The sequence below is a fragment of the Fukomys damarensis genome, unplaced genomic scaffold, assembly GCF_012274545.1.
Source record: "Fukomys damarensis isolate Sample0158 unplaced genomic scaffold, DMR_v1.0_HiC HiC_scaffold_28, whole genome shotgun sequence".
NCBI classification, from domain to species: domain Eukaryota; kingdom Metazoa; phylum Chordata; class Mammalia; order Rodentia; family Bathyergidae; genus Fukomys; species Fukomys damarensis.
The window spans coordinates 40056894-40068903 of NW_022900940.1; the positions used below are offsets into that span (position 1 = coordinate 40056894).

The 12010-nt window shown below is 47.0% G+C and overlaps 1 protein-coding gene across 1 annotated transcript in view; it reads right to left on the bottom strand.

Moving 5' to 3' along the window:
* Cacna2d3 (calcium voltage-gated channel auxiliary subunit alpha2delta 3) overlaps nt 1-6047 on the bottom strand; it is a 650190-nt gene extending 644143 nt beyond the window's left edge. The window contains exon 1 of the mRNA XM_010643030.2: nt 5806-6047. Within this exon, the coding sequence (XP_010641332.1) occupies nt 5806-5925 (120 nt within the window). The 5' untranslated portion in view covers nt 5926-6047. The remainder of the gene's footprint in view (nt 1-5805) is intronic.
* Nucleotides 6048-12010: the final 5963 nt, after the last annotated feature.

Genomic DNA, 12010 nt, shown 5'->3' on the forward strand with positions numbered 1-12010 from the left:
GAATATGAAAATTAACTTTTAAAGTGTGATGCACAGAGCAGCTTTCTGTGAGGCCCCTGCACCGCAGACAAGGTCTTTGCAAGCAGCAGAGCGTGGCCCTCCAGGGCATGAGCCTGCACCAGCACTGCGGTGTGGGGCCCGTGCCCTGAGCCCCTCCTCGGTTACATCCTGCTTAGGTTGTAAAGCACTGATTTTTTTTTAAACTGTGGAACCACACATCTGAAGGTCAAGAAGCATGGATTTCATGATTCTCGTTACTAATCAGTCATATTTTTCCAACAAGCCAGAGAAGTATCAAAAGTTGCATGTCACAAATGAAGACTCAGAAACTCACAGAGGCCACTAACAAACCCAAGTTTCTTCTAACACATGCCCAAAAGAGCCATAAAAGGAGTGGGGAAAGGCAGTGCTCACATTCCCGGAAAAGACATGAATACTCCTCCCTCCATCACCCTCTCCCTCCCGCCTGTTTCACTTTATGTTTATAACTGTCTCATCCTCAATGGGTTGAGTTCATTGATCAGTTTAGCTCCCACTTCTATTCTGGGCCCAAAACAAAATTCTCCTCTGCTTAACTGGATCTCAGTGTCATCTATTGGTTCCAAAAGGAAGAAGAATCCAATTTGGGGTCAAAATTGGTAATACTGGTCAACTCTCCCCGGATACTCATCACACTCTCCCCAGTCAATTCCTACTTCTTTGTCAACACCCAGATCAGGGTTCACATCTGCAGGAAATCCCCTCGCACCCTGGGGTGAGGCACTGGTCTACCTCACTAGTGCTCACCGGAATCAGCCCTTCTCCCCGATGAGAGTGAAATATCACAGAACCTGACATATTTTAGTCTGCACTTGAATGAGAGGTTTTGTTAAAACACAGATTCTGACTCAGATGTGGGATAAGACTGGAGATCTGACACTTCTAACAAGTCCCCACATGGCAATAGCAACAGCAATACTTGGCCACAAGCCACAATGTGAGTTTAAAAGGAGAGACTGTGGGTTTCCTCTCCATAGCTCCATACACGGGGCAGTGGAAAATGAGGGTGAAGGGGAAGGTTCATGAGGGAATAAAGATTAATTCCGGTCTGAGAAGGTTAGGCAAGCTGAGAACTGCTGCCACTTACCCACTGTTTATTTTTAATAGCCAACAATAATATATAAAGCACCTGATTTGAAAAAGTGGAACCGGTTATGAACCAAGAACTTAGTCTAACTCAAAGTCATTTCCTACCACGCTCAGCAGACTCAAACTACAAAACTATCCTCAGCATCTCAAGAGCTCAGAAGTTAAAGACAACAGGTGAAAAAACACGACATTCCAGGGAAAAGTAAATGGGGTTGTCAATGCGCTGTGTGATTTATGGCTCCAACACGCCAACTCGGTTCCCTTAACTACGGCCTGGGTTATGAAATCACAGAAATGCATCTGTCCTGAACTCTGAGCTGGGACCTCCTCCGGGGGACTAAGGATACTAACAGTAATGACCACAGGGGCTAAAGCAACCCTAGAATTCACCCTGCCCTGTGTATGGTGCCAACTGCTTCATTCTGCACAACTCTGTGAAGGAGCCACCATTATTAACACCTTCAGTTTCTCAAAGAACAACAGGAACTACAGGAAATACCATGGTGAGCCCAAACTGGCTCCCAGAAGGGCAGGATTTGAACCCAGGCTATCTGAGCCCTAAATATACAAGTGCCTAACAGATATGCTATCAAGGTCATTTCAAGGTAGCGTGAAGGAAAACGTTACTCTAGAGAAAAATTCTAAGACCTACAAAAAAGTTCTGTCTAGGAAGTAGAAAAAGGGTCTCCAGAAAGATATCCCTGACCTCCAAAGATGCTCAATTCATCCCAGACACAAGGCCAGCTCTGTGGAAATCCACTGGAACATGAGGACACCCACTAATCTCCTGTTTTACTCATTTGCCCCTTATTTTGCATGGAACACATTGCTCTCCTTTTTCCCCATAATACAATTTGTCTCCCCCCTCCCCAGTCGGCTTTTTAGTTAAAAACAAGAGAGATGAAGCTTGAAACCTAATTATGGAAATGGTCCGTGTACAAAGAAAACAGCCAGGGATCATTATTCAAACTGCAGCCTCTCTTTTCATTTTTGAGGGAAAGCTAATGACTGCTTTGCAGCCCAGTGGCCTCTACATCATATCAAGTACATATCCCATTATTCGAGGATAATGCAAGCAATTGGAAAGCACCATGAATACGAGCATGCATGGGTCCTGTTCTCACTTAAATGTTGTCATGATGATTTGAAATAAAGACAAATGTTATCCTGGGAAATGCAGAACTCCCTGTGGCCAAACCCATTCATCTCATATTAGTAAGATTCTCTCCCCAGTAGATCTGGGTCTGTATGATGGGGCCCAAGGGCAAGAAATGCAATCTTCCTTTCCTATGAAAATGGAGCTTTGGGGCATCTGGGAAGGGGAAAAAAAGGGAGGAGAGAAAGAAAGCAAAAGAAACCTCCTGGAAAAGATGTGTTTGAGACACACATGTTCGTGCCTACCTGTAATCCCAGCACTCAGGGAAACTGAGGAAGGAAGACCGAGTTCAAGCCCAGCCTGGGCAATTTAGAGACACAGCCAACAACCTATCTTAAAAACTAGAAAGGGCTGGAGATGCAGCTCAGGGCAAAGACACTGAGTTCAATCCCCAGGACTGGGGAGAATGAATAGAAGGGGAAAAATAAGGGGAAACAATGCAAAATGACCTGGTACTCTGAGTCAAAGTATAAGAAAAAGCCAGAGGCTTCCTCATATTTCAAACTCCTGACTTATCCCATGAAGACAAGACTTCACAGGCAACCAGCCACTTGACAAGAATGGATCACTTCCGTACTCTGTGGCAGACCTGCCACCTTCCTCGCTTCTGATCTGCAGCTCTAGCCACAAGCTGGGGTTGGGGTTTCCCTAAGCTACCACCAACCTGCAGCAGAAATTCCTAAGCGCTGATCTGAAGGACTTCCTGAGCACTTTTTCCTGGCCTTCTCCTGCTCTCTCCTCACAGTGAATGCATCAGAAGGGGACCCAAACACGAGCAGCAAGCCAACGAAGAGGTACAAGCAGACAGTAACTGGGCAGGTGAAAGCAGTCTCCTGTTGCCATGGCAGGGCCCAAATCAAATCTGTTTTCCTGAACCATCTTGTAACACACCTGTGCAGTCCACAAGGCTGCTCTGGAAGGCTGCAGAAATACCTACGTGGATTCTTGGGCAGTGTAGACGGAAGAGAGCCCCACAGAGATGGTGGCCAGAAGGAGAGCACAGAATGTCAGAGATGGTATCCATGTGGGAAAGTCTGTCTCCTCAATTCTCAAAACACTAGTGACTCTCCTGGTTCCCTTGCTACTAAGTTCAAACACTCAACTTCCTTATTCCAGCATTTCATGCTACTTTTAAATTATGACATCAGTTTTATCGAGATATAAATAAATCTTTAGAACATCTAATTTTTTGGCCAGGTATTTTCATGGGTGTATAGTAATATCTCACTGCAGCATTAACTTGTATTTCTCTGAATTATTGATGGTACTAAGCGCCTTTTATTTTGCTTCTTTACCTTTCAAATATTTTCTCTGGTAAAATGTCTACGCAAATCTTGCCCAAATGTTCTTATTCCTGGGCTTTGAAAGTTCTTCATATAATGTAAATATAAGTCCTCTATCATTGATGTAGCAAATATTTTCTCCTGGTATGTGTTTTTATCTTTGTCTTATCACGATAGTATCTTCCATGGAACAAAAATGTTAAATTTATTATAAATTCTAATTATGTTTTTTATTGGCTCATGTCTTTGATATCCCATGAAAGGCTTGTGCGTCTGATTTGTGGTCACAAAGATTTTCTTTTAGATTTTCTTCTAGAAGTTTTATAGTGTTATATTCTTTATTTAGGTATATGATCCACTTTGATTTAATTTTTGTATAAGATATACAGATCAAAGTTCATTTATTTTATATCACAGACTACCAGTGAAAGGAAGACCCTTAAAGTCTATCACTTTCTATGTAGACAAAAGACACTGACCCTGGAGAAGGGATAGATTTTAAGCCCTGGGCAGTTGGTACAACTAAATGAGAATCTTTCTAGAACACCACTCCACCTTCCCTGTTCTCTTTGAACAACGTTTCTTCCCACTCTAACTGGACTATTTGCATCCTGTAATTATAATCGCATCTCCCCAGGTCCTGCTAGCTCAAGGTCTCCCTGACCCCTCTCTCTCAGTAAACTTATTTCAGTGTCACTTAAAGCCAGCTCTTCAGTACACAATTGCTTCATCACAAGATTAATTTGCCCTCAGAAACAAAGACCTGTTTCTCGTGTATATGCCTGCTATCTGCCTGATCATAGGCTTCAATCTATAAGGACAAACAATGCTAATGATCATGATAAAGCTTATAATCCTAATAATAATGAGTAATTTCATGACACAAAAAAGCCAGAACTGAGTCTGAGCTCATATTAGAGGTCTAAAGCCTCAAGAAAGTGACATCTTTCATTCTTTCACATTGTATCTTTTCATAACACTTCACAGTATACTCAAATATTTGTTTAATGTCTTCTGCCTTATTATACTGTATGCTTGTGGGGGTTTGAATTACCACTGCATAACCAGGGCATAGAAGCAAATGGACCAGTAACTTGATTCAGGGTAACAGCAACAGCCCTCAAAACAGTCATTTTTCCTCCTAGAATGTACGTGGTATTAACATGAAGACTCCGCAGGCAGGACCCAGGCAGAGCCCCTGACATCCACAGAGCACTCCTGCATCTCTCTGTGGACACATCTATGTGTCACACCTAACAGTTATTTTAATGAGTGGCCCCTGTTGCCATGTCAACCTAAGTTATAAAGTGGCACAAAGAGCCCGCATCCATTTAACTCCTAATCCTCACTCTCCATACCAATGTTAGTTGATTATCAAACTAATAAATGCTTATAAAAACTGCACATATTCAAAAGGGAAAAAACAAGAATCCCACCAACCCACTACCCCCACAACAAAGTTTAAAAGAATTTAATATCTGGGTTTGTATCCTTCAGCGTTTTCTCTTTATTAAACATATATTTTAACATGTTGGAACCATACCATTTATGGCATTTTAGAAATGCTTTGTGTGTGTGTGTGTGTGTGTGTGTGTGTGTGTGTATGTGATAAAAAGTTTTCTATGTCGATAAAAACTTTGCTGCTACCATTGCTTGTTGCTTTCATTAATCATGCTTTGATTAAGTGAGGTCCTTTGGTAATAAACCCTTTCTTTTTAATCATAAAAGTTAAGGAGAGAGAATGAATTCAAGACATGTAAGGAGGCCTCCACTCTGAGTTCTTTGATACGCAGTTATTCACATCAGGACAAGGGGCACGAAGCCCCCGGGACAATGGTCACATAAAACCCACTAGATGTGAACATCCACCCTGAATTGCCATTGATTTGGGCCCATGGCCACAGGAACGCAGAGCTGAAGCCCCTCAATTACAGCTTCAGCTCCACGCTACAACTTTGTAGTTTATTTGTTTATTTCTCCCAAGAATCTACACAGGAGGGCAGCCGTCAGGGGAATGGACTCACACCCAGCGGACCTCGCGGGGCCTCGGGTGTGTGAGAGGTGCCCACGTGGTCGCCATGGGCAACATCCGGCCTGGCAGTTTGAGGAGTGCAGGATCGCCGCATTACAGAGCCACGGTGCTGGGGTCCACCCCTCCTCAGAGCCGATCTCCTCCCCACAGGCCGTATGACCCCAGGAGGCAGGGCAGGAGTTCCAGGTCTCTCACACATCACCCACCTGCTCTGAAACACGTATGCATCCCTGCATGGTTCCATGTCCTGGACTCACAGTGGAGATTATGAGTCCCAAAAAGCGTGTCCAGCCACGTAAAAGTGCCAGGATGCCTTCTCGTTTCATTAACTGAGGCTCAAAATCAAGCCACGGCAAGGAGGCAGGGCTCTTGGCACTGCTCCCTCCACACTGCTTCACCTCGCGAGATGAGTGAGCTATCTGCACGCGCTGCCAGACCTCTCGGGGCCCCAGCGTGCCACCTTACTCCTCACAGCGCCGAGCTGTCTGGGAGCTCTGCGCTCCTTGGCACACACAGCCCCTGAAGGAACACCGACCCTCTGAGCCAGCCCGGAGCACGGCAGCTGCGGACGGAGGAGTGAGCAACAAACCCAAACCCTTGGCCTCTGGGAGTTCACAGCCTCATAAAAGAAGAAAACAGGAAAGGAGTGGGCTCAGCACCGTAAGGAAGGGAGCAGATGAGCAGGCAACTTCCAGGAGGGGTACCCAACGCAGACGCAGGGTCCCTGAGCGCCTCGGGGAGAAACGTGTGTCCAAGGCAGACCCAAGGGCTAAGAAGGCAGGCGAGGGTGAGAGGGAAAGGACTGAGTCAGGGGAAACGGAGCAAGGAACCTGGGGTTTATGACGGCAGAGTCCAGGGGGAGCTGCAGAAGGCTGCTCGGCAAGCGTGGTCCAGGCTGACTTCATGTCGCCTCCTCCCTCAGGCCACTCTACCATCTCCCTCTCATGGTGCAACACCGTTAGAATCTCTCACACCATCACCCACTCGTTCCTGTGCCCCTTTCGCTAGATTAGAACTTTCATGAGCCCATGACTCTTCCTGTATTTCTCCCCACTGGGCGCCTGGATCCTAGAACCACAGACGCTCAAAAATACGAATTAACTGAGTAAAAATATGAATAAACAAGTCATTTTGTTGGTTTTCACTTGGGCCTCCTTGGTATGCTCATTGCTACAACTAAAAGCTCAAGGATATAAAATGTAGCGTAGAGAATCGTTGCTTCAGGTAAGAATGACACTATAAGCTGTATAAAAGTGACCAACAAAAGCAGCCCCCATGTTCATACCCTGGCCTACTGGCCACGCAAGGTAGAGGTAGCTACTCAAGTGCCCCCATGCCAGGGCCGCTGTTCTCATTCTGAGGACAGAGACAGAGCCACACACCAGAGGACAGAATTCAAGAGGGGGGTGATATTGCTAGGATTCCACCAGGATTCTGCTCAGGAGCCCACACACGCAGGGGCGGAGCTACTTGCACTACCAGGTGCTCGACCAGGCAAAGTTAGGGGGACAGAGACGGGAAGTTCTTGGAAACCCAACTTCCTGGTGCCACATGCAGACCAGGCCTCTGCGTGAAGACTTCACTTGAGAAGTGCAAGCCAAGTGCAGTATCAGCACTGCCAAGGTCCTCTCTGGGCAGGGCACCACACCAGAGAGAGAGCCTGTCAGCACTCCAGCGTGTAATGAATCCTCTGTCCCCTGGGAAATTACTCGGCCCTACTTGGGTACGCATAACAGGAGGGCCATCCCGGCAGGTGGTCCACCAGCAAGGAGGGCAACACCACCCTCCTGCCTGGAGCCCGGGTGGGGCCGAAGTCCCTGGAACAGCTCCAAGTGTCCCACAGCAGTAACATCTGCACCACCCTCACAGGCTTGTGCATTCCACTCATGTAACCGAGAATTAAATGAGTCATCAAAGTGACACAGCCAATCTCTTCAGGGCTGGAGTCTTGAAAAGGAGGGGCAGGGCTTTGGGGAATGAGGAAACAAGCCCATTTATAGCAGAGAATTAGATATCTTTGCAGGATCCATGTACATTAAAGAATGCTAATTTGATTCTTGTCAGCTTGGTAGCTGGGCTGTCGATGCCGGTGGGTTTTTAAAAAGGGAAGAAAAGTGCAGAAGTTTTTAAAATGGCAGCAGCTCAGTTGCACAGTCAACTGATGCTTGACCAGATGTTTGACCAGGCAAGGGTTTTCAGGACACAGTGTAAGGAGAAGATGACATGCCACCCCCATGCCATGGACCAGGGGTCAGGTAACAGCCGCAATAAAAGAATCATATCTCAAATTGGACAGGTGGAGCCGTTCAACAGCAGGCAGCAGGCATGGCTGGGTCCGGGGGCCACAGTTCACCAACCCCAGTGGACAAACAACCAGAGAGTGGGGTCATCAGTGAACCAGTGGATCGCGGGAGTGCCTCCTCACTGCTGTCTCTGGCCTGGAGACAGGTGTAAAGGTTTAATAGTTGGGTAGCCACAAAATGAACAAATCTGAATACTTATCTCCACCCACCAGCAATGCACAGAGGAAAATTCCTTGAACACCCTGTTTCCCCGCCTCTCTCTCACACACAGGTCCTGAGGTTTTGCTCCTATCTCCAACACTCCTCCTTTCCTCGCCTGAAAACATGGACGTCTTACTGCACAATAGGCGTGGACTGTGTACAGCTCCCTTTCTTCCCTTCCTTATCAAACTGCTCTTCCTTCCCTCACAGGTTATCCTCACCCTTCCAGTGCGAAGCACACTGGCTGTTCTGCTCCGCAGCTAGATTTCAGACAAGGACTCCTTCACACAGAGGCAGTAAGACCAGGAGGTCGCCAAGGGTGCTGGGGGAAGCTGGCCCTCCCCTGAGGGAAAGGCTCTTATCCAGGGCTTCAGGAACTTGAAAAGGAATCAGATCTTGATTTTCACTAGCTTCTTGCTGCATTTTTACCATTCTCTTGAGCTTTAAAAGTTGATGGTACAAGTAGTATCAGAAGAACCTGCAGTTTTACCACCAAGAGAAGTCAGCCATTTTCCTTCTAGCATCGGAAAACAGCATTCCCTTTTATGCTGCTTTAACAAGCATGCAGAATGTGAGAGTTATGGGGGCATGGACGCCAAAAGGAATAAAAGCCTCGGAAGCCAGACAGGGCCCTGAGAGGTCAGACAGGGCAATGCATGCAGAGGTGGGGGTGATGCCAAAGCTGCAGCAGACTCCTCAGGAATAAATGCCACAAAGCTGCCACACCTGCTGAGGGAAGAAGTAGGCAGTGTGCGGACCTCCCCGAGAGAGAGGACAGTGGGCTGCAGCAGGCAAGGCCATGGGATGGAGCTGCCCAACCCCTGGGGAGCCCACATCCTGCCATGGTGTGCTGGAGGTGAGCTGTGGAATTTCATGTTTGTGCTGCTGGGTTTCAGTCTTGCATCGGTCTGATCTACTCCTCCCTTTTACAAGAGGAATGTCTGCCGTGCGCCTGCCCCAACATTGTATCTTGGAAGCACGTAACTTGATTTTTTGATATTTTTAAAGAGGCTCACAGAATGACTTTGCCTTGGCTCTCAGGGGAGATTGGGACTTGGACTTCTGAGCGATGCTGAAATACTTTGGCCCTAGGGATATAATCAGTGCCTCTGCATTGAGAGATGCACATACACCTTCAGAGGCAGAGGTGTACTGCTGTACTTTGGATCTGACGTGTCTCCTCACAGGTCCGTGTGGTAAAGGTTTGGTCCTAAGCACAGAGCTACTCAGGGGCAGGCAGTAAAAACTTTCTGAGGAGGGGCATAGTGAGGTTCCTCCGGTGGCAAGGCAGGCACACTACTGAAGAGGACTATGAGACTCTGGTCCTTCCCTCTACCACTCCCTTTGCACTTTCTAGCAGTTTTGCTCTGCCACTCACTCCAATTATGATGCAGCCTCCTTGCCTGTAGTTCCACCACAGGTTCAAAGGTCTGAAAGCCAACTAACCATGCTTGAGAGCCTCTAAAAGTGTAAGCCAAAATAAAACCCTTCTCTCCACAGGTTAACTCTCGGCACTTATTACAGTAACAGGAAGCTGACCAATACATTACACAATGTGATACAATCTGGCACAGGGGTGCCCACATCTGGCCAGGAATTACTATTTCTAGGACAACAGGACCTAAAATCTCTGGATGCCCTAAAGATAAGCCACCCCTGCCCCGGAGTACAAATGCAACTTTTATGAACCTTAACACAGAGCTCACCCTTCCAAGGATAGCTGAACTCTCCTCATAAAAGAAACACCTGGTAAGTGAGTCAGACTGGACACGCTCATAAGAAAAAGGCAAGAGATGGAGGGGAGAGGGAACACAGCGGAAGAGGACACATGATGAATGCAATCATTATGTACTGCAAATAAGTACTACTGAGAATTAAAATCTCTAAAAGAATATTTACATAAGGAGAAATGAAACACTCTTCAAACAATGAGAATGGGCTCCAGACAAACACCCTCTTCCAGGCCATCATCAGGTCCACACCACCAGCCCATCCTGTAAAAGCTGCTGCCTGGGAAGAGGAAAAGGGTTTAACTTATCTGGATGATAGGTGGATTAAAGAAAGCAGTGAGAAATAAAGCAGGGAATCTAGAATAGGATCCGAGGGTAGAAGGGCAGGTGTGTGTGTGCGCCAGAAAGAGGAAGGCAGAGAAAAAGAGAGAGCAGGAGAGAGAGGGAAATTCTCCTTTCCAACTGCCAAATAACTGAGCAAGAAGAAGGGCCCAGCAGGCAAGAGGAATGAGATGAATCCAAAAACCATCTTTCTAGCCAATAAGCACAGCTGGATGAGAGGGAAGAAGACGCCTGAAGCCTTCACAAGCCCTACAGTTTCCTTCCCCAGTGTTATCCCTGTGTTAGACTTGTGGAACCACAAAAATCCGCCTTCCCCTTTCAAGTGATGTGTTTACCATAAGCAAAACAGGATAAGAACTAAAAATACAGACGAAGCTAAGTAACATTCTTCAACTATTCACCAGGAGAAGAGTTGGCTGTCCTCATGGGCCACAGGAGGACCTAGAACAGGGTCCAAGCCTTGGCTTTTAGATTCTTCAAGTGTATATCCTAGGGATAAACCAAACCCAGGACAAATAGAGCCACAGGTGCCAGAACTGTTCCTTCTGTCACCAGAGTCCCTATGGCAAGAGCCAGTCCACTTAGACCAGAAAAGCTGGACAGTTGTCAAGGTGACCAAGAAGCCAGACTCACATGTGTCTCTAACAAGGCTCTCTGTGGGAAGGGGCTCTGAGTCCTCACCATCCCTCCCTGGCCAAGGGCAGAGGTAGGGAAGAGAATGAAAAACCCCCAGAAAGGTTTAGAAAACTGGAAACACCCATACATTCTGTTCCCAAAGCAGAATAGGAAGCCAGGGAGGTATCAGTCATCCTACATGCAGTACATCAGAACCCACTCTGGTTTGAATGTGGCCCCTCCAAAACTCATGTGGAAACATAAACCCCAGTGCCACAGTATTAGGAGGTACGATCTCTGAAACCAAGTCCTGAGTGCAAATGGGCTGAGCACCTGCACGAGAAGCCTGTCTTCTGTCACTCGAGGACAGTAATGACGCACCATCCTGGAAGCAGAGAACAGCCTTTCAGGCAGGACAGGGGGATTAGTAGTAGCTCTAAACGAATCAACAACTGTGGCAGTGACAAGTAACACTCACCTAACACCCAAGAGTCGCTCTGCAAACACTTTCCAGCTTTCTTGTGGACAGATGACACTATGTGACCAGCTGTAGCCCATGGAGAGGGGATGATAGGTATCCCATACTTACTCACATACATAAGCACTACCAGATAACTTCTAGCCCTCTTTTTCTTGCCTTTGTGACTATAAGCTCCATGCCAAAACAAGACAGAAACACTACCTTCCTGGTTCCTGTGTGCACGAAGATGCCCCAGAGAATTACCCAAACCCAAGCCTACACAAGAAAGTAACTATGGGCTACTGAACTTCGGGTGAGTTTGTTATTCAACCCAGCTTTTGCAAGACACCTGGGAGAAAGGATGTCCCCATAGAAACCATCACACACAGGTAGCAGAGCACCAAAAGGCCCTGCCCACTGTGCCCTGATTCTGCTTGGGGCCTCTGAACCGGAATCAACCCCATGGAGAGCCAGAGCGAGTGCCACAAAGCCTGGGATTTCATTTCAAAAACCTGACCACCAGGGATGCAAACTAAAAATTAAGTTCAATGAGAGGGAAAGTGACTTTTCCTGCACACCTCAATTTGTGGCTTGAAAAGCGAGCCCGCTCCCCAGATGTCCGTGTGACAAGCAAAGCCCAGGCCAACTGGCTCTTCTCCGAATGTCGGCATCTTTGCCAAGGGAGGTGATAATCTCTCATTTGAGAGAACTGTGCCATTTCAGGATGAAACGAGACTTATGAGGGCCAGGATGACACACA